This window comes from Hemiscyllium ocellatum, chromosome 3 (genome assembly GCF_020745735.1).
Source record: "Hemiscyllium ocellatum isolate sHemOce1 chromosome 3, sHemOce1.pat.X.cur, whole genome shotgun sequence".
Taxonomy (NCBI): domain Eukaryota; kingdom Metazoa; phylum Chordata; class Chondrichthyes; order Orectolobiformes; family Hemiscylliidae; genus Hemiscyllium; species Hemiscyllium ocellatum.
In genome coordinates, this window is record NC_083403.1 from 29,625,669 (window position 1) to 29,649,536 (window position 23,868).

At 38.2% G+C, this 23,868-nt stretch overlaps 1 protein-coding gene across 2 annotated transcripts in view; it reads right to left on the bottom strand.

The window, feature by feature from the left end:
* Positions 1-1,091: 1,091 nt before the first annotated feature.
* fig4a (FIG4 phosphoinositide 5-phosphatase a) overlaps positions 1,092-23,868 on the bottom strand; it is a 122,806-nt gene continuing 100,029 nt past the window's right edge. For both annotated transcript variants that reach the window (XM_060849256.1, XM_060849248.1), the window contains exons 20-24: positions 23,084-23,167; positions 19,599-19,788; positions 15,888-15,967; positions 7,251-7,340; positions 1,092-1,740 (exon numbers count right to left, since the gene is read on the bottom strand). In XM_060849256.1, the coding sequence (XP_060705239.1) occupies positions 1,563-1,740; positions 7,251-7,340; positions 15,888-15,967; positions 19,599-19,788; positions 23,084-23,167 (622 nt within the window). In that variant the 3' untranslated portion in view covers positions 1,092-1,562. The remainder of the gene's footprint in view (positions 1,741-7,250; positions 7,341-15,887; positions 15,968-19,598; positions 19,789-23,083; positions 23,168-23,868) is intronic.

Below are 23,868 nucleotides of genomic sequence, written 5' to 3' on the forward strand. Positions count from 1 at the left end.
CTTGCAAGATTTTTAATAAAGACCCTTGCTTTGCTCTTGCTAATTACTGAGTCAAGTCGATTTAATTTCCACAACACCATACATATTTATCCTTGCTTAATCCTTCTTCTGTCAAAATGGCACATTTGAGCAAAGTATTTTTGAAGTCAATTTTCAAGGCGTAACAATGATGAAGGAGAGAAAGATATATTTTCCATAAGAATCAACGTGTGCAATGCTTCAATTATCCATGCTGAAAATGTGTTGCTGGAAAAGCGCAGCAGGTCAGGCAGCATCCAAGGAACAGGAGATTCGACGTTTCAGGCATAAGCCCTTCTTCATTCCTGAAGAAGGGCTTATGCCCAAAACGTCGATTCTCCTGTTCCTTGGATGCTGCCTGACCTGCTGCGCTTTTCCAGCAACACATTTTCAGCTCTGATCTCCAGCATCTGCAGACCTCACTTTCTCCTCTTCAATTAGCCATGGCCAACACTTTATTGCTATCTATGTCAGAAAGACTTAAAAGATTTGAGTGCTTGTGAAGAGGTAAGATATTAAACATTGCAGCATCAGACTGTTATCATAATCCATGGCAAAAGAGCATTTATAAAATGCAAACCTTCAAACTCTACAAACCATACACCATTTAACCAAGTGACTGTGGCTTTCAGAACTATCTTATCAAATTTGATGAAGACTTAATAGAATCATAAAATCACTGAATTCTTACAGTGTGGGAGCAGGTTATTCGGCCAATCAAGCCCACACTATCCCTTCAAAGAGCATCTCACCCGACCTAGCCCCGAACCCTATCTCTGTAACCTTACAGTTCCCACGGCTAATCCATCTAGCCTGCACATCCTTGGACATGATGGGTAATTTAGCATGTTCAATGCACACCTTTGGACTTTTGGAGGAAACCTACATAAACACTGAAAGATTGTCTGTGAAGCTTGCACAGTCATCCAAAGGTGGAATCAAACCCAGGTTCCTGGTGCTGTGAGGCAGCAGTGCTAACCATGCTTGTAAACTAAAAAACAAGACGGCTGCTACTTACTGCCCAAGAAAATGAAATATTTCTCGCATAAAAGTGAACAAAGAAAGAAAACGGCTAACTTTAAAGTGGTTTCTTTAATGAGAACTCAAAAGAAAGATATGTGTCATCAGTACTGAGCACCATTGGCATATAATGCATTATTACAAATCCAAAAATTATTTTTAAATATCTAAAGAATCAGGAATGTCAATTAACTCCATATTCAATCTTTAATAACTTATACCCTGGTCTAACAAAGCAAAATTGACGCAAGAGACACATTGCCAAATATAACAAGCTTGTCCTGAAATGAAGTCCATTACTGATTAATGTCACACACAGCCCATCGTTTTCATCCCCTTGGCATAATACATAATACAGTACTTATGACCTAAATACAATTGCATGAATGGGATGCAGAAAAGAAAATTATGCTCTGAAAGAGTCACATCCTGTATAGAAGACAATTATTCCTGGAAATTGTCTCTGATGAAATGACATTCTAACCTCTAATTTAAGATGTATTGGGCCGTCTTGATAAGGTTCTTCACATGTATCTGTTTTTAATGTATTCTCTGTAGACAATTATGTCATCCTTGCACATAGGTTGTATTATGCCTTTTCCAGTCTGGATATGGGAATCAAATACTTCCTTTGATTTTCTATCCAGGTCAGCCAGATGCATCTCATAAATACTGTCTTGAGAAAATAAAGAGACTGCTTCCCTAAAAAAGGAACAAAACACAAACAATGACAGCTAGCCTCAATGATGACACACTGCCTTCCAGTGATGAGTGCAAGCTAGATTCCAGATTCAGGACCTAACTTTGCTACAGCTGTCGGGGGAAAGCAGGAACAGCCAAATCAGTTGCACCATATTTGGCTCCACTGGAAAGGAGAGGAAAATTTGGAAATGCAAGTTATAGGGGATTCAGTTATAAGGGAAATAAATAGCTGCAAACATGACTCCAGGACATGGTGTTCTTCCTGGTGCTAGGTTAAGAATGTCTAGGTGTGACTACAGGCCATTTTGGAGGTGGAGGGGGAACAACCAGTGGTCATGGCACACATTAGTACCAATGACATTCACAAAAAGGGATGCAGACCTAAAATTCAAACACAGAGCACTAGGAAGTTGAAAAGTACGACCTTAAAGATTGCGATCTCAGGGTCATGTGCCATGTGCAAGTCAGGATAGAAACAGCGAGATGCATCAGATGAATATGTAGCTGGAAAGATGGTGCAAGAGGGAAGATTTTCAGATTATTGGGACACCAGGACTAGTACAAATTGGATGCATAACACATGGGTAGGACTGGGACTGATGTCATAGGGACAGTATTTGCAAGAGTGGTTGAAGTGGGTTTAAAATAAATGGCTAGGGATGGGAATCTAAACAGGGTGACAGGCAAGCAAGTCAAGGAAAGTGATAAAGAATAATAAATTGCAAAAACAGGTAGACATGGTAATCAAGAACAAGAGGAAAATAGGGCCAGAGTACAAAGGAAAGTCAGGATGACTAAATGTCAGAAAAGATAACCCTTAAGGCTTTGTACCTTAATGCATAAGCATTCAGAATAAGCTAGTGAGCCAATGGCGCAAATAAAGGTAAATGGAAATGATCTCACAGCCATTATGAAAACATGGTTATGAGCAGTTCAAAACTAGGAACTTAACATTCAGGGATATTTTGACCTTTCAAAAAGGCAGGAGAGAAGGAAAATATGGTGCTGCAATACTGTTAATAAAAAATGAAATGAGAACAGTTATGAGAGAGATGATGTAGCATTCATTTGGTGGAGGTAAAAAATAAACAGCATGGGAAAAAAGGACATTGTTACGTTAGTGTATAGGCCTCCAAACACTAAGAAATTATATCAATCAACAGATAGCAGGATGAAATTAAGTACAAGGGAAAACATGGGAGGAATATAAAAACTGACAATATAAGCTTCTTTAAGTATAAAACAAGAGGAGAGAGATCAAAGTGAACCTAAGCCCCTTATAAAATGAATCTAGGGAGATAGTATTGGGGTACAAGGGTATGGTGGAAGAGTTCAACAGGGTGGCTGTGGTTAGAACTGCTGCCTCACAGCACCAGGGACCCAGGTTCAATTCTAGCCTTGGGTGACTGTTTGTGTGGAGTTTCTCCAGGTGCTCCGGTTTCCTCCCACAATCCAAAGATACCCACAGTCCTCAGGGATGTGTAGGCTAGGTGCATTAGTCTGGGGTAAATATGAAGTAATAGGGTAGGTGAATGGGTCTGGGTGGAATACTCTTTGGAGGGTCAGTGTGGGCCAAATGGCCTGTTTCCACACTGTAGGGATTCTATGGATATTTCAAATCAATTAGTGATTTTTGAGAAGGTTTGTAGCTCAGGTTAATGATAAGTATGCAAGTTAGCTTGCTGAGCTTGAAGGTTTATTTTCAGATGTTCTGTCACCATACTAGGTATTATCACCAGTGAGAGTCTCCGGTGAAGCGTTGGTGGTATGGCCTGTCTCTCTATTTAGAGGTCTGGGTTTCTTAAGGTGAATGATGTCATTGCTGTTAAAAATCAGACAACACCAGGTTATAGTCCAACAGGTTTAATTGGAAGCACACTAGCTTTTGGAGCGCCGCTCCTTTATCAGGTAGTTGTCATACATAGGAACCACTGAATCTCTGGTGATTTTATTTTTCCCCAATAGGGTTTTGGTCCCCTCATTCTTAAAGGACTTCGGTGGACAGTCCTGTCTAGCAGTCATGATGTGGAGCTGTCATTTCTAGTTCTCTTTTTCAAGGGAAGGTAGATAGGATCTAAATTGATGTGTTTATTTATTGAGTTCTGGTTAGAATATTATGCCTCTAAGAATTCTCGTGTGTCTTTGTTTCGCCTGTCTGAGGATATATATGTCGTCCCAGTCAAAGTGGTGGCCTTTTTTGTCTGTATGTATAGAAACTAATGATAGTGGGTCATATCTTTCGGTGGCCAGTTGGTGTTTTTGTATCCTGGTGGCAAGTTTCCTGCTAGTTTGTCTGATGTGGTGTATTTTTTTTTAAAAACAGTTCTTGCATGGTATCTTGTATATAACTTTAGCTTTGCTAGTGGTATCTAATGTATCCTTTAGGTTAATTAATCGCTGTTTAAGTGTGTTGGTAGGCTGGTGGGTGACCATGATGCCAAAGAGTCTGAGTAGTCTGGAAGTCATTTCTGATAGGTCTTTGATGTAAGGTAATGCGGCTATAGTTTCTGGTTGCACTGTGTTTGCTTGTTCGGGTTTGTTTCTGAGGAATCAGCAGATTGTGTTTTTTGTGTATCTGTTTTTCTTGAAAATGTTGTATCGATGTTTTTCTTCTGCTTTTTGAAGTTCTTGGGTGCTGCAGTGTGATGTAGCTTGTTGAAATTATGTCTTGATGCAGTTCCATTTGTGTGTGTTGGGATGATTGCTGCTGAAGTTAAGTATTTGATCCATGTGTGTTGTTTTTCTGTAGACTTATAGTATGACAGGTTTATTTGGAAGAACAAGCTGTTGGACTATAACCTGGTGTTGTGTGATTTTTAAACTTGTGTACCCAAGTTCCTGCATCGACAGCTCGACATCATGACTGCCAGACAAGACTGTCCACCAAAGTCTTTTAAGAATGAGGGGACCGAAACCCTATTGGGGAAGAATAAAAGCACTAGAGATTCAGTGGTTGCTATGTACGCTGGTGGGACTACCTGAGAAATCTCTTTATTGTATCAGCTGTTTAAAAAGTAATTTGTAAGTTTGTACTGAATGCAATTTGCTCATTAATTCACATTGTTTCTGCTGAATTTGGCTTGATTGTGACAATAAAAGTATTAGACAACATTTCTCTTTTCACCAGTTTCTTCCATTTGAAAAGTACAATTTTGTCCAGTGTCGATCTCCACAGCTTATAACACTAGCAATCAGCAGATCCAATAAGATCTCCATATTATTGGGATTGTAATTGGGAAATTCTGTATTGTGCTCTGATCAGGCCAAATCTCGAGTCATGTGCCCAGTTGATAGTTCAGGCACAAAAGTAACATTGACACAATAGAGTTCATGGATGAGTAACAAGCTTAGGCCTAGAATTAGAGGTCCTGGGAATGAGGAAATTCTGAAAAGAAATCTGGACTTTTGAAAACTAAATTCACATTCGACTTGTATAACTTCACCCAGTCAATCAATTAAGGTTGGATTCAAAGCCAAGTTGAAAGTTGGAAAGCCGGTGTTCAATCCATTCCGTTAGTCCATAAATTAATATGATTTTACATACATTTTGAGAGCTTATAGCTGCACTCAAGGCAATTTCAAAGTTGCACAGGGAAGCTTTGCACCAGATTGTGAAATTGAGCATAAATATGGACAACCTGGCACTGTAACTAATAATTGAAAATTTGTTTCCATTTACATTGATAAAGCTATATAATGTAAACCTTGTATAAATTAGAATCAAGGTTGAATAGGCTTAACATATAGATTTACAGAATAGGAATGCCTAGTACCTCTTAATTATCAGCATTTTATAACAATTAACCTTTCAAAATTTAACTTTATAGAACATCTCTGTGCAACTTCTGTAATTTTCTTAACAAAATAGCAAATTGTGCAAACATAATAGACTGCAAATGTTTAATGATAAAGCATTATTCAGACTGGAGGCCTGTGACCAGTGGAGTGCCACAAGGATCGGTGCTGGGTCCTCTACTTTTTGTCATTTACATAAATGATTTGGATGTGAGCATAAGAGGTACAATTAGTAAGTTTGCAGATGACACCAAAATTGAAGCTGTAGTGGACAGCGAAGAGAGTTACCTCAGATTACAACAGAATCTTGACCAGATGGGCCAATGGGCTGAGAAGTGGCAGATGGAGTTTAATTCAGATAAATGCGAGGTGCTGCATTTTGGAAAAGCAAATCTTAGCAGGACTCATACACTTAATGGTAAGGTCCTAGGGAGTGTTGCTGAACAAAGAGACCTTAGAGGGCAGGTTCATAGCTCCTTGAAAGTGGAGTCGCAGGTAGATAGTATAATAAAGAAGGCTTTTGGTATGCTTTCCTTTATTGGTCAGAGTATTGAGTACAGGGGTTGGGAGGCCATGTTGTGTCTGTACAGAACATTGGTTAGACCACAGTCGGAATATTGCGTGCAATTCTGGTCTCCTTCCTATTGGAAAAATGTTGTGAAGCTTGAAAGGGTTCAGAAAAGATTTACAAGGATGTCGTCAGGGTTGGAGGTTTTGAGCTACAGGGAGAGGCTGAACAGGCTGGGGCTGTTTTCCCTGGAGCTTCGGAGGCTGAGGGGTGACCTTATAGAGGTTTACAAAATTATGAGGGGCATGGATAGGGTAAATAGACAAAGTCATTTCTTTGTGGTTGGGGAGTCCAGAACTAGAGGACATAGGTTTAGGGTGAGAGGGGAAAAATATAAAAGAGACCTAAGGGCAACTTTTTCACGTAGAGGGTGGTACAGATATGAAATGAGCTGCCACAGGGAGTGATGGAGGCTGGTACAATTGCAACATTTAAGAGGCATTTGGATGGGTATTTGAATAGGAAGGGTTTGGAGGGATATGGGTTGGGTGCTGGCAGGTGGGACTAGATTGGGTTGGGATATCTGGATGGCATGGACGGGTTGGACTGGAGGGTCTGTTTCCATGCAGTACATCTCTATGACTCTATTACGCAATCTGCGATGTCAATATGCATGAAGTTATACTTAACTTACCAAATACTTTCACATAAATATCAAAATCTCAAAACTGTCTTTTATTCAAACCGTATTGCAATAAGTAGTACCATTAACAATGAATTCCTCTTGTGATTGGAGTTCAAGCAACAATCCCACACTTCGGATAATTAAACCTATCACTCTTACGCAGCAAGTGAGGGAATACTGCATTGTGGAGGTGGAAGGATGATGTCCTTCAGGTATGCAATTAAACAGATTACATTTGTGCACATGGCACCCAATCAAAACAAAGTGTAGTGCGAAACTTTTTTGTTTCATTTGCAAAATGTAGAGATTGAATAGTAATTGTGGATTGGTGGATTATTTGATTTGCGAAATGTTTTCAGTTTTGTGCTCCGAGATTTAATGGATAAAATCACACATTGGAGTCTGAAGGATGAGGGTTATGGTGAACTGTAGTGAGTGTATTTGCAGGCTTACATAAAGGTTGTGTGAAAGATCACTTAATGACATACATAAAAACAAATGTAGTCATTGCTTGAAACTTACATGATGGTCATGATGTTGTCTAGTTCCTTCGCATTGCTTTGTTGGCTGCATATGTCAACCTTATGCTGGTTTTGACCCAAGTAAACAAATCTATTGTAAAAGCACAGCACTGTTAAACACTTTTCAACTCGAGCCAGAAGACACTTTATCCGTTCGGATATTATCGTTAAAACTAAAAACCAATGGATTACAAAATCTAATAATGTTCATTTAATTACTTACACCCATCTCACTAGAAAATGGTTGCATTAATTGGTGCAAAATGTTTGAGCAGCCATTAACAAAACCTTTTACAACTGGAACTCTCAACTTTGTTTCCAATTCTGCACTTTATTTACGAAAGACTTAAATTATTTTCATTCTGAATTGCTACAAATGGTATTGATGATAACTAACAGTTGGAGGAATTCATCACTGGCTAATGGATACAGGTACTATAGCAGAACTAACATAAGACAAGTGATATATTCAACATTTCGTGGCACAGTAAACAAATTGAAAACTGAAATACCAGAAATCTGAAAAGCCTTTGATAAGTCAATGGTATTTAGCAGACCAGCATTTACTATTGTGAAGTTCTACCATACAAAAGGCATCAATCCCAAAAAATTGGTCCTAATTTGTAAATTAAATATAATTTAGAAGATCATCATGGAAATCTCATGGGTAAATTGGGATACGTACTGTGGTATGACTATAGTCTAAATGTTGCACTGTTTTTTTTCCGTGACACTGAAGCAGAGGACATTTACTCAAGCAGCACATCAGGCAACTGATAGAAAAGTTAATTGTACAGAAAAATTCAAGTATTTTAAGATCCAAAATAAATGTTGTTTGGTGCACCATCACAGTCACCCTGTTGAAAGACCCACCATGTATCTTTGTTCCTATCATCTTCCTTCCAGGTTGGGGAATTTGGAAGAATAGAACTGGTAAATCTCTTTTTTGTTTCTCCATTTTAAAAGTACTGGATAAAATTCATGATTTGGAGACGTCGGTGTTGGACTGGGGTGCAGGAAGTTAAAAATCACACAATACCAGGTTATAGTCCAACAGGTTTATTTGGAAACTCTAGCTTTCGGAGTGCTGCACCTTCATCAGGTGGTTACGAAGAATAAGATTGCAAGACACAGAATTTATTGCAAAAGTTTAGTGTGATGTAACTGAAATAATATATTGAAAAAGACCTGGATTATTTGTTAAGTCTCTCACCTTTTAGAATGACCATCTTGGTTTCAGTTCTTTCATATGTAAATCTTTTTTAAGAAGCTACATTCTCAAGTGAACTTTAACAATTGGTGTCATGTTGGCCTAGATAATGCATTGAAGGTGTAAGCTGCTCTGTACAAAATGGATTTACAGAATCTTACATGGATTCATGCAGTTTTTGAGCAAAGCAAAATGTAATTCTGCAAGTACAAATTCACCCCACAAACTTGTGTGTGTGTGTGTAAAGGGGTATAAGTCTGTGAGAGGTTGTGTGTATGAGTGTCCGTTATGTAGGAGTGTCCGTGTGTGTAGGAGTGTGTCTGTGAGAGTGTCTGCTTGTATGGTGCAATGGGGTCACCTGTAGAGTGACATGAACCTAGGTCCCGGTTGAGGCCATCTCCATGGGTACTGAACTTGGCTATCAGCCTCTGCTCGGCCACTTTTCTTTGTTGCCTGTTCTGAAGTCCACCTTGGATGATAGTCACCCGAAGGTCTGAGGTTGAACATTCGGATAGCCAAGTTCGGTACCCATAGGGATAGCCTCATCCGAGGACTTGGGTTCATGTCACACTACAGGTGACCCCATTGCACTATACGCGTGCGCGCGCACACACACACACACGACCCTTTCTCATATGCTCATACATATACTCCCACACACATCCTCTCACAGACTTATACTCCTTTACACTCATGCACATATACACACTGTGTCACAGACACTCATAAGCACCCTCCCCTGAACACACCCACATGCATACATACATACATATCTAAGTTTGTAGGGTGAATTTGTACCTGCAGAAATACATTTTACTTTGCTCAAAAACTGCATGAATCCATGTAAGATTCTGTAAATCCATTTTTAGATTAGAACCAGTCTGACCATTGTGGCACAGAGCAGCCTCACACAGGTCAGCTCACACCTTCAATCCTTTATCTGGGCCGACATAACACCAATTGTTAAAATTCACTTGAGAATGTAACTTGTAAAAAAAAATTTGGGATTTACATATGAAAAAACTGAAACCAACATGGTCATTTTAAAAGATAAGAGACTTAACAAACAACCCAGGTCTTTTTCAATATATAATTGTAAACTTTTGCTAGAAGGTCTGTGTCTTACAATCTTATTCTCCACAATCATCTGATGTAGGAGCAGTGCTCCGTAAGCTAGTGCTTCCAAATAAACCTGCTGGACTATAACCTGGTGTTGTGTGATTTTTAACTTTGTCAATAAAGTAGCTAACTCAGCTGACTGAGGGCAAAGAGATATAGTGTATGTGAACCAGAACTACTGAGTACTAGAAATGCACAACAAGTCGGTTCTCATCTGTGTCAGGAGAAAACAGTCTCAAAGTTTCTGGTGGAAAGACACTCTCCTCCCCACTGCCACCTCTTCTTAAACCTTGACTGCGCCCCCGAGGGATAAGATGGTTTTTATTTTCCAAACTTAAGTCCACCTTTTGCTTTAACAGTTTTCATCAATCAACCAAAATGGCTTTAATAGGCGTTACTTTCTATTGAAGGTCAACTACTGTGAGTCATCTCAGCTCACTGTAGGTCTATTTAAAAGAGAGCCTGTTGGAAATGCTTGATCAGTGAGCCTTCCATGGTTAGGAAGGAGTAATCACACCCATAGCGAGACACAGCCGAATACGAATATAGTTCAAAGAACGGAGAGGCAGCATGATAATTCAGTGCAGAGATGAAGAGGTTTTATTTTATATATTTTACTTTTTTGGCTTGTAATTTGTGAAGACTTTTATTAAACTCGATAAATTGAAGTCCTGGATCAGGGGCCCAGCACAAAAGACTGACATCACGGGTAAATTGTAAGTTTATTGGTTGGTGACATACTAAATTTGACTCTATTATACAGCGCATTCTGGTGTAATGTGGCAGTTGCATTTTTCGGCAACCTTCTATAGAAAACTGCAGGGTAGAAGATCACTATAGAAAATCGTTATGCATCTTCAGTAGAAAGATTGTGTTATCCAAACAGCACACACAATTCATCAATCATGCTATAGTTAATTCACTATATTTGTTGATGAAACACTCATTACACCAGAAAGCACTCTAGGTTACTTTCACTGGAAAATAAAAAGTGGAAGCATTTACAGGGTACAAACTAAAAAAAAAGAAATTTAAAAGAAAATTTTAAAAAATCAAAAACAACAAAGTAATTAAAATAGAGATACTGTGCCAGGCAACATCTTGTAACTGCATGATGTGGGAAATGGTGGACTTCATTGTGGTTCACACAGATCCCATCTGTAGCAAGTGTTGGTTGCTTGTGGAACTTGGACTCTTAGTGGAGGAGCTGCAGCCTGAACCTTGAACATTGTGACACATCATAAAGGGGGAAGAGTTTCCTGGACACTATCAGCAGATAGTTACACCACTTGAATGCAAATCAGCAGCCAGGGATGGTGTGACTACAAACGAGACCGGTGGAGGTATCCAAAACGTAGCGCTGAAGGAGCCTCAGCACCTGAGCTTGTCTAATAGGTTAGAGATTCTTGCTCCCTGTGTGGATGAGAGTGGGACTTGGAGGGAGAATAAGCAGACTGACCATTGCACCATGGTGTACAGACCTATTCAAGAGGGACAACAAAAGAGAAATTTTGTTTAATTGGGAATAGACACTGTTTTCCGTGGCCAGAATCAAGAGTCCTGAAGACTTTGCAGCCGGTTTAGTGCCTGGGCTCAATATATCTCATCTAGACTGCAGAGGAACTTGGATTGGATGGAGAAAGATTCAGTTGTTGTCATCTACGTACGAAACAATGATACAGGTAAAAAGAGGAAAAAGGTTCCGCTGAGCAAATGAGTAACCTAGACGCTGTGTTTAGTAGGATTAAACTTAAAAAGCAGAATCTGAAAAAGTGACAATTTCCAGATGACTGCCTGAGTCATGAGCAAATTGGCACAGGGTCTACAAGGTTTGAGGTAAACACGTGGCTCAAAGATTGGTGTGGGAGACACAGGTTTGAATTTATGGGATATTGGCACCAGTGCTGAGGAAGGAGGGATTTGTTCCAATAGGACAGGTTCTACTTGAATCACGCCAGGAAATCACAATGACAACTTTAAGCTAAGGACTAGGGATCTCTGGAGAAGTTATTAAAGTTTAAGAGAAGCTGTTAACACAGGTCTGAGGGTGTTATATTTAAAAGAACACAGTACATGAAACAAGCAGACATGACTGCAAGGGGATCAGGGCTGGGAACTAAATATCCAAAAAACACATCCTATTGAAAGAACAGGCAGATGGGCAGAGTGGGCAGTGTTGCCTAGTTAGTAAGGAATGTAGTGAAATTGATAGCTGGAAGTGATAAGGAGTTGGAAGGCATACAATCTGTGTGGATAGAGTTGAGGAACCATAAAGGAAAAGACCCTAAAATGAGTTGTATACAGGCCTCTTAGCAGTAGCCAGAATGTGGAGAAGAAAATAAGTCAGGAGATAAAGGCATGTAAGAAAGGCACTGTTAAAATAATCATTGGGAACTTCAATATGAAGGTCAACTGAGAAAATCACATTGGTAACAGATCACAAGAAAAGAAATTTGTAGAATGTCTAGGAGTTCTTTTTTGAAGCAGTTGGTAGAGCCCATTAGGGAATAGGCAATTCTGGTTCTGGTGATGTGTAATGAAGATTTGATTAAGGAGCTTAAGGTGAAGGAACCCTTGGGTGGCATTGATCATAATATGACAGAATTCACTCTGCAGTTTCAGAGGGAGAAGCTGGAGTCAGATATAATGGCATTATAATTCAGTAAAAGGTAACTTCATAGACATGAGGGCAGAAACTGGCCTTAGTTGACTGTAAGAGGAGTCTAGAAGAGAAGGTGCTGGAGCAGTAATGGCAAGGGTTTCTGAAGGTTATTTGGGAGGCACAGCAGAAAACTCATCCCAAGAAAGAAAAAACATACTAAGAGGAGGATGAAGCAACCATGGCTGACAATGGAATTTAGGGACAGTACAAAAGTAAAAGAGCAAGTATACAACATGGTGAAGATTAATGGGAAGCCAGAGGATTGGGAAACCTTTAAAATCCAGCAGAGGATAGCTAAAAAGCAATGGAAGGAGAGATGATGAAATATGGCAGTAAGCCAACTAGTAATATAAAAAGATTGCAAGAATTTCTTTTTAGACCTCAAAAAAGTAAGAATGGACATTGGACCACTGGAAGAATGGAGGCTAGAGTATTAGTAAAGGTAAAAAAAAATGTTGGAGGAACTGAACAGGTATTTTGCATCAATTTTCATAGTGGAGGACATGAGCTGCACATCAGAACTTCAAGAGAGTCAGGGAGCAGAGATCAATGTAGTGGTCATCAAAGGAGAAGGCGCTGAGGAAACTGAAAGATGACCTGGACAAGCTGGACTACACCCCAGAGTCCTGAAAGAGAAAGCTGAAGAGACTGAAGAGGCATTGGTAGTGAACTTTCAGGAATCATTGGAAAATGGGAGGATCCCAGAGGACAGAAAAATGTCTAATGTAACCATTATTTAAGAAGGAGGGAGGCAGAAGACAGGAAACTATAGACATTTTCCTTTTTCTCAACGTCACTGATACTGTCTGAACTTCCCTCAGTGATGATAGGACTGGAAATCATTTCTGCAAATAACTACATAGTGCCAAGTTTCCATCCTGCTGACAATATGAAACAATTGTCTTTCGCTAACATAGTTAATTTTAGTGGATTCTGTCTTCTACTTGGGATCCACCATGTGTCTCAGAAACCTTATGAAGTTTTCCATCAGGTATTCATTCTAATAGTTGACTTAATATCTGACTTGTGGTTCCTTGTTCTAGGAGTAGCTGCGACATGCGTGTTTCTTGACCACTGATCTGACTGAAATTAGTTTAACTTCTATTATTTGAAGGAGATGGAAGTCAAAAATATTCATGCTGAAGTGTAAGAATTCTTCAGAGTAGAGATTGTTTAATACAAAAACAATTTCAAACTTTGTCTTGTAGGATTCTTGTAGCATGCCTTTCATCTTGGTCCTCTGGACCATATAATTGCACTGTTGTTTCTTCAGTGCTTCTAATAGAAGTGACACTTGCCTTTGTATGAAGCTTAAAATTAGTAGGTGTCAATTGACGTAAACATCTTTGTGCCAAAATGCTTGCGTTGGTTCACTTATTTCTCTTAGGAATAGCTTTGGCATTTCTTCTAGCATGGACTGTTCTACCTCATCAACTAATTTGAGTCACTTTAACTCCAAACTGTCCTACTTTCAATATCTTCTGTAAGTGACCTATTCTTTTACCATTATTTAATTATTGGGCACTACTTGTCCCTGTCAGGTTTGCTTGCTACACAGTATTGATATTAATTCTTATAAGTCTGACCAACTCTTTGTACTTGCCTGTTAGGTGTTTTTAGGGTTTTCTTTAATACCTAAAAGAATGAAATTCTGATTTCCTATTATATCTTCTCCTCTTAGGATTCAAGTGTTATTTTGGTACTTTTGCTTCACTCACCATTTGGAATATGGTAAATATGAAAGATTTGAGTAATTCCAACAACAATTCCCTCTCTTCCAAAAGCAGAAAAACTGGATGTTCTTATTCCAGATCTCCAACAAAGTGTTGGAGAAACTCAACAGTCATACAACTTCTATGGGGAGAGAATTATCTTTGGAATCCTGGACTCAATATTACCTCTGCTTGTCTCCACAGATTCTGTCAGACCTGCTGAATTGCTCCAGCACTGTTTCTATCTGATATCATTTCTGACTTAAAAATTCCAGGATCTGTAGAGATCAACTAAACTATCCTTGGAATCTGCTAATGTGGAATTCAAATGGTGCTCTTCCAAATCTTACTTTGTCAAAATGTTGTAAAGATTTGTTAAAAGTATCTGTTGCTGTTTTTACTCTTTGGCAAGTTATAAAGTAATCAACTGTGGTATCAACTGAATACAAAAATAAATTTCCACCCTGCTTCGATTTTAGTGCCTAGTTTGGAAGCAGTTCTAAATCTTAAACTACTTTCTCCAAGGTGTCAAATTTTGTGATCTACTTTTATCACCTCTGCAATTATTCCTTGCAAAAACTACTTTTGTTGTCATGTCTTCCCAATGCAATTATTTACTTTCCTTACTTTAAAGACACCCAATTCTGCAGTATAATAATGTTGCTACTGTGTACTTCTGCAGTGGAGGCTCTTCTGCGATTCTGGTCAACATAGAGATTTCCTGTCTTTTTGTAAGCACACTTAATAAATTCTGTCTTTGTGGTCTAATAAATAACTGCTGTTCTCTTTTAATAACTTTACCAAATAGCCACTACCTACAGCTTTAAAAATAAACCCATTCTCTCAAGTGCTTTACATTAGTGCAACATGCAAGTCTGTGAAGGATTCGAAGTGTATATGAAAAAATTATATAAATTTATTTAGTTGCTGTAAAGATAGCTGACAAACACTGAATGGATTAATAGATGGATTCAGTACAAATTAATCAACTGTGCATTATTTGAAAACAACAAAAGCAAGTTAGTTGTAACTTGAAATTTGAGCAAGGTATATGTCTGCAGCATTTTTTTGGTTTCAATTCAGAAAACACTTGTAGTTTTCTTTTAGCATTTTGAGTTTGCATTATTGTTGTGATTGGAGGCCATGGAGAACTATGGTAGTTCAATCGACATAAATATATCTTGAATAAAAGCAAAATACTGCAGATGTTGGAAATCTGAAAGAAACTCAGAATGTGGGAAAAACTCAGTTCTGCCTGCATCTGTGGGAAGAAATTGAGTTAATATTTGGAGTCTGGCATGACTTCTTCAGAACTGACGTTCAAAAGTATTTAGTGTATTTCTTTGGAGAGAAGGGATCGAGGGATTTGGCAAGAAGATTGTGAGGTTAGTCTTAGTAAAAAAGGTTTGATGACGTTAATTTCCTCCACCTGAGTTAAAAGTTTTCCCCTCTTTTGAAACTATCAGAACTGAACTAAAATACTCCCCTTTTCTGGTGACACATTTAGGTTAAAGGGGGTAAGGATGAGGAAGCACTGACAGATTTTGAAACTATGATTTCCATGTTAGAACGCAATCATTTATTCAAATACTGAACTGGTCTATCGATTTAAAATCAATGCATTCCTCAGCCAAATTTAAAAGAAAATGCATTGTAGACTTTTTTCAGGACAATTGTTCCAAATTTATCTTATCTTTTGTATGTTGGAAGATCATCTTCTGATAAAAGCTCAGAAGATACATTGCACAGTATGGAGTCATGAAATACTCATGACGAAATAAAACATGAAAAACACTAAGAGACAACTAAATTCAGTTAAAACAAATCTATCTGATATGGTGTTCAGGTAATGTTGAAGTGATTCAATTAACTTGAAGAACTGGGTCAATTACATTGTAGTCTTTTTTCAGGACAATTGTTCCAAATTTATCTTACCTTTTGTAGATGAGAAGATCATCTTCTGATAGAAGCCCAGAAGGATTCATATACACTTCCCTTGGAGATTGGCTGGAGTCCTGAACATTGCCAAACAACAAACATTAAACCAACATTAATGCCACAAACCTTCCTCACTAAGTAACCAACTGACCAATTGTACCCGATTAAATATTAGAATCTTTATTATGCAACAATTAACTTTTGGATTAATTATCTTTTAAAATTATCATGGAACAAAGTCTTGAAGGAAGAAAAGTGTCAAAAACAAACTCATTCCCTCAGGCAAAATGAATTGCACAAAACAGGAATAAATATGTGCATTTACACACTTAATGTTGATCTCTCTCTCTGCATCTTTTTGGCAGCTGTAACATTGTACCTTGTACTCTCTTCTGTTACCCTGATGCACATATATAGTATTATCTGTCTGTGACAATAATAGATCAAACCAAATCAAAATCCACAAACTCGAGCTCATTCACATGCTGCCACCATTACCTACCTGGTTCCAGATTTACTTCATCCATCATTGCTTCTGAGCTTGTTGACTTGCACCTCCACTTCATCAGACAACTGCTTTAGTCAAATATTTTCTTTTTTTTTGTTCGATGCTCACCTTATTGCGACTGTCTTATATGCCACGCCTCCAACAGTCAGTGGGAAATTGAGAAACTAATAAGTAAGAAGATCTCAGATATTGTAAGAAAGGGTTTAATGGTAGGGGATTTTAACTGTCCAAACATAAACTGGGGCTGTCATAGTGTTAAGGGTTTGGTGGTGAGGAATTTGTTAAGTGTGTACAAGAAAACGTCCTTATTCAACATGTGGATGTACCTACTGTAACAGGTTGAGCTTGGATGCTAGTTATCAGTGATTTATGCATGAGGACTTCCACATCCCTCTGTGTAGATATCTACAGACTTTCTCTACTTAAATAATATTCACGTCTTCTACTGTTTCTGACAACGTACATAAGCTTACTTTCTCCCCAATTGTATTCCATCTGCCAAGTTTTTGCCCACTTGCTTCCAGAAGCAGAAGCCAATGACGGGATCGACATATTGACACACCTGCCATGTGCAAGATATCAGAGCGGCTGTACAAGTGCAGCTATGCTACTTAGGGGGAAAAGGTGCTTGCCAGCCAATTGATATCTTTCTTTCCTGTTGTACAAGGTGGTGTGATTGTTTAAAATTTGGCATTGTTGCATTTGCTCTGACAAGTGCAAGATGAAAAGCTTCAGCAACATGTCTCTCTTTTGAGCATTACCCATACTTCTTGTCACTCTAAGAATAGGTTTGTACATGCCTGAAATATTTCACTGCAATACAAGGAATCTTTTGTACAAATGGAATGCTGCAGTTTGTAAGATAAATAATGGTTCTAATTGTTATATTCACATTGGATTTATTTCATAAAAAATGTTTGCAGCTCTTTATTTGAGATAGTGATAAAATAGCTTCAGAATTTACACTGAAAGTAAAATGATTTGAGTTGCTCTGCCATTTTGAGAAGAATAAATAATCTTACATCAAAGTAATGTGCTTAATCTATTATCTAAATAAACAACTAAACACAAACTAACATCAAGTGGAAACACTTACGTTGTATTTTCATCAAAATCTTTTTTCATTGTTTAGAAGCAAACACCAGATCACAAACCATAACACTTTTTAAAATTGTTTTTCTTTACATCATCAGTTGAGTTGTAGTCAATTCTGCTCCATAATCCACAGATAATTGTTTAATGAAGAATGACCATGAAAGTATGTCAAATACAATATTGTTAAAATATTTGATTAATTTTGATTCTATTGTAAAATCTGAAGGTCAAGCTAGTAATAGTGAATGACAAGAAATATCTGACACACATGCCATAATTACCAAGTTTTCATAAGCAGAATATGCCTTTTCTTTTAAACAGAGTAAATATGCCTGAGTAGAAAATCAAAAGAACAATGGATGCTGTAAATCAGAAACAAAAACAGAAGTTGCTGGAAAAGCTCAGCAGGTCTGGCAGCATCTGTGCAGAGAATTCAAAGTTAATGTTTCAGGTATAGGGATCCTTCCACAGAACTGGTTGCCAGACCTGCTGAGCTTTTCCAGCAACTTCTGTTTTTGTTGTAAATATGTCTGAGCTTGTATGGAAAGATGTTATGAACCTTGAAAGGATTCAGAAAAGATTTACAAGGATGTTGCCAGGGTTGGAGGAATTGAGTTATAGGGAGAAGTTGAATAAGTTGGGGCTGTTTTCCCTGGAGCATCGGAGGCTGAGGGGTGACCTTATAGAGGTTTATAAAATCATGAGGGTCATGGATAGGATAAATAGACAAAGTCTTCCCCTGGTGTAGGGGAGCCCAGAACTAGAGGGCATAGGTTTAGGGTGAGAAGGGAAAGATATAAAAGAGACCTAAGGGGAAGCTTTTTCACACAGAGGGTGGTACGTGTATGGAATGAGTTGCCAGGGGAGTCTAGTAGAATTGCAACATTCAAAAGGCATCTGGATGGGTATGTGAATAGGAAGTGTTTGGAGGGATATGGGCTGGGTGCTGGCAGGTGAGACTAGATTGGGTTGGGATATCTGGATCAGTGTTGCTGGAAGAGCACAGCAGTTCAGACAGCATCCAACGAACAGCGAAATCGACGTTTCGGGCAAAAGCCCTTCATCAGGATTATTCCCGAAACGTCAATTTCGCTGCTCGTTGGATGCTGCCTGAACTGCTGTGCTCTTCCAGCAACACTGATCTAGAATCTGGTTTCCAGCATCTGCAGTCATTATTTTTACCTTGGTTGGGATATCTGGTTGCCATGGACGAGTTAGACCGAAGGGTCTGTTTCTGTGCTGTACATCTCTATGACTCTCTGAAAGCACTAACAACTAACTGATGAACAGTTACTGAGTCAAATTTATTTGAATAATATGGCCAACAACGTCAATTTCCTACCTTACAGACTTAGTGGATATGTTGCCTACTTTCACCTTGGTTTATTGCTACGTAGCTTTAATATAGGTAAAAAGAAAATTGCTTGACTGTTACTGACTAATTATATATGCTCTATTCCTGATGAAGGGCTTTTGCCCGAAACGTTGATTCTCTATTCCTGATGAAGGGCTTTTGCCCGAAACGTCGATTTTCCTGCTCCTCGGATGCTGCCTGACCTGCTGTGCTTTTCCAGCACCACTATGATCTAAACTCTGGATTCCAGCATTTGCAGTCCTTGTTTTTACCTAATTATATACTTTCTCAGCCTTGACTTTACGAAGTTACAAATGACATGACATTTTCACCAATTAAGATAATAAATGTCCCTTTGTTTATTTTTAAGAATGTCATTTGAATTACCACAACAAAGAGTTTCTCAGTTGGTCACAAGTCTTCTTTATGTTGGTGACAAAAATTATCCTTCACAAGTTAAGCTGGTTTGCATTGAAAATAACTAGGTGATTTTAGCCACCCACTTCTATCTTGAATAGTTTCCATTTATTTCCTCTCTTCTTTATAGTGACTTTAAGATCATTTCCTAATCCAAAGGCCGCTGTCAATGCAACTGGATACAGGAGATGTGCAGTTGCTATTGAGGAATACCTGCTCTCCCTGTTTTTCCTTCCAGGAAAAGACATCTTACTTCAAAGAGTCTTTGAAACAACATCCTTTAAATCTCTGGCATAATGAAACATATTTCAATTTAATAAAGTCTATTTATTACCTCAGGAAGTTTGTCTCCAAACTCTGTAATTTTTACTGGTGTTGACCGCTGAGATACAGGACCTTCTTCCTCTTTGTCGGTTCCTGAATCATCCTCCGAACTACTAGAAACAACCTCCTCGGATGGTGGTGGTGGGGCACTTGCTACTGTTTTACGTTGTAATACAGCTTCTTCTTTGTTACTTTTATTACTGAACAATAAAGTATATTAGATATGTTTCACAAGATTAATTCTGACTTGAATGTACACTGCACTGATAGGTAATAAGTATTCTACTATTGATCACATCTTAGAAAAGAAGTACAATATATGCGAAGAATCAATAATTAAATAAATGCACTGGCATCCACTCTAAAATTGGCATTTTTGATCATAAAAAATAGCTATTCAAACTAATATTCAGAATAAATCTCATAATGGTTACTGCAAGAGTGAATGAGGGAATCTTCTAAATTCATGAACTCTAACAGTACAATAAAATAAAAGCCAAATAATAGATATTGGAAATCTGAAACAAATACAGAAAACACTGGTGAAACTCATCAGGTCTGGCAAAATCTGCGAAGACACACTTCTGGAGAGTCATGTTAACTCTTTCGATGTTAACTCTTTCTCTCCATAGAAGCTGTGGATTTCTGTGATGGTACAACATTATAGCTTGCATTGGGTTTTGTTGGATCACTGCTGAACGGCGAAGACAGAAATATTAGCATGAAAGCAAACTGGTGTGTTGGAATGGGAAACCTGCACATAATGGTGGTCACAATTCAAGTAAAACTTCTTTGCTCCTGCATGTTAGCTTTCAGTGAGTTATGAACTGAGACCCAATTGGATATCAATGATTTCCAATCTCTCAACATTGATGAAATACTCTACATCTATGCTCTTCCTACCAAGGTGGATGAAACTCACACTCACCCATATGATAGTCCATCTTCCATACTCTTGCTTACTTACACAATCTGCCTAAATCCCCATGAAGCCTCCTTGCAATCTGCTCACAAATCTCATTCCTCACCTAGGGATTGCATCATCTGTAAATTTGGAAATATTACAAATAGCATCAGATCTAAATCAGCGATTTAGATTCTTAACAGTTGAGGCCCAAGCATTGATCTTCGTCCGACCACAATGGTCATGGCCTGTTAACTTGAGAATAATCCATTTATTCCTAATGTTTTCTGACTTTCGGCCAATTTTCAGTCCAATCTAGCGTATTACTCCTAATCCCATGCACTTTAATTTTATTTACTAGCCTTCTTTATAAAACTTGCCATTAACTTTCATCATACTACAGTAAAAGTGTATCACCTCGCACTTGTCAGGGTTAAGTATCATCTGTCATCTAGCCAATCCACCAATATCCTCCTGTATCTCAAAATCTTCTGCTTCACTATCAACCACCTGCCTAATGTTGGCATCATCCTCAATTTACTTACCACCACTCCCAATTCCTCCTATATTGTTTATATATCTCACAAACAATATGGATCCCAGCACTGATCCCCAGACACCAGTCACCTAAACAGCTTCCAACCACCCCCCTCTGTCTCCTGCCACTAAGCCAATTGTGAATCCAACTTATCAAGTTATCCTGGATCCAGCATGCTTTTATCTTCTTTATTAGTCTCCCATAGGAGACATTGCCAAACTTTTTGCTGAAATCGAAATAAATTACATCAGCTGCACTACCCTCATCTACACACTGGGTCAACCATCAAATAATTCAATCAAATTTGTTTGACCTTCCTCTGCCAACAGACTAGGTAAGAAATATTAGCATGCGAGCAGGATAACTTCCGTAATGTTGATCAAGGGGTAAATATTGGTCAAGACATTGGGATACTTGCTTGCACTATTTCAAAATAGCAGCTGTAGGATCTTTTCCTGCAATAAAAAAAAGCTGACAGGGTCTTTGTTTAATATATCATCGATTTAGAGGCCTCCTATCAGTTCAGAGCTTCCTCAGTACTGCACAGGAATGTCAGTCTAGACTTGTGTTCCATTTTCTCAAATCTTCTAGTACTATTGACTAGCTGGCTAGTTCACAATGCAGAGTGGTACCAAACGAATGCCAGTTATCAGCTGAGCTCACCTTGAAGTGATGTGGTGACCTTCAGGTTAAACTAAAGTTAACAGTCTATGAGATAGCAGCCTCTGGATCTGTGCAACTTTCATTTTTGACATACAGGCAACAGTGCTACCAAATAAGCAATACCCAATAGTCAATGATAACAAACATCAACTTTGAAAACACAAAATCAAGTACAGCAGTTGCTGGCAATCTGAAGTAAAACAAATTATTCAGATTGTCTGCCAGCATATGGGGAGAGCAAAATACAGGGTCAATATTTCAGCTCTAACTTCCCATCATTTCTCAGTTGTAAAGAATTTTAGAATACAAGGTGCTTTATAAATACAAACAATCTTCTTTTATTCGTCACATTTACTCACTTTATCATATCCCCTGTTGAGTAATTGGCATACTTTGCAATAAGTGCAATGATACTGAGAATTATTGTGCACTAATAGTCCACTTTGATTTGAAGTAGTATTTTTGTTTCCAACTTTGAATGTCAATTGCATTTGTGATATCCAACTAGCATTTCACATTGCTTTCCATTGTCTGTTGAGCTTTGTCAAAATGAACTTTGACATTTTCAGCTTTGTGCATTAACTGTACAAGTTGGAAAAGATAAACTGATTATTTGGCATTTTCATGTCAAGACTTGGTAAAATGTAATCTCATATTTTGATACTTGCGTTTTGTTGTTATGTCTCATAGTCATTAAGTCATGATACCATCACTATACTAAAGCATGTGACCTGACAAATTATAATTCTCCAACTGCATTGTAACTCAGATCACTTGAAGCATGCCACTGCTGAAAGATAGCTTTTCTGTCACAAACTAATAGTTTAATGTTACCCCAGACACTTGTATGCCCATGGAATGTAATTTGTGCAAAATATTTAGGTGTAATAATTATGCACAAATTATTATGGAGGAAAATACTGATCCATCTTTACTTAAATTTTTTTGGAAGTGCACCAATATTGTTTTACTACCACTTGATATATTAGGTAGGTCATTCAGTACTGTATGCACTCTTTCAGTTGGAGTCAATACTTTCTCCATGAGCTGACTCACAAATTCACAACTGTGAAGGAGGTATTAAGGGAAGCTGGAGAGGGGGAGAAGAAACAAAGGGAAGGGATTGTACAATAAGTAGACAGAAGAAACAACCTGAACATAAGCGGAATCATGTTTTGTGTTCTGCAACATCTGTTTCTACTTCTATGGATGCTGCCAGACCTGTAATCACCAGCATTTGCAGTATTTTTCTTTCATGTTAAGTTTTAATTTACTTGGGCATAGCCTTTAAGATGTACATTACTGGTTAAAATTAATGATTGTAGTTAGTAGAAAATGTTTTGTATAGTTAAAAGAATAGAAACAACTAAAGCGAGTACCAGTTTTTTACCTCAACATGGATTTGCCAGTTTCTTCTGGTTTGCGAATAGTGAAAGGACTTGGGTCAATTCCAACATGCTTTGGCATGAAGTCCCTTTTATACAAAAACAGTACAACAAAGCTATGGCAGAATTGTAATAAACTTCACATTATTCAGAATTTTAAAATCAAATAAGCAAGACATCAGGACTCTTCATAATTCCTACATACTTATCATCTTTGTGCTATGGCACTAACCCATTTATCAGTATACCTTTAAGCGATATGCTTATGATATTATTACTGTATCATGCATGTGACCTGAGAGCATATAGCTCGCCAACTCCCTTGAACTCAGATCATTTGAAACATGACACGACTGGAAGCATGCTCTTCTGGTACAAACTAATAGCTTTAAAAACGAAGTTAAACTTTTACAAAACATACACCAAAATGCCACTGGCTAAGGCTCACCTAGTTTCATCCGCAGGCAACAGCTATAAAATGCAATAGATTTAAACTATTTGTGGAATATACAGAATGTTCTGGATCTTTAAAATTTCATTTTTGCTATTGCTAGAATGTCTGCTTTTGTTTCATTCATTCCTTGTGAGCCAGCACCTCTTTCAAGGCAATCATTTATTGTCCCGCCCCAACTGCCCTTAAAGTGATGCTAAGCTGCCTTCTTGAACTGCTGCAGCTATCCAGAGTGCTGGGCTGGTATTGGAGCTCGTCTGCAGGAGGGTAGGGATGAGGTCTTAACATTTTGAACTTGTATTATTCACTTTTTGGATATGCATTCATGGAATGTTGTCA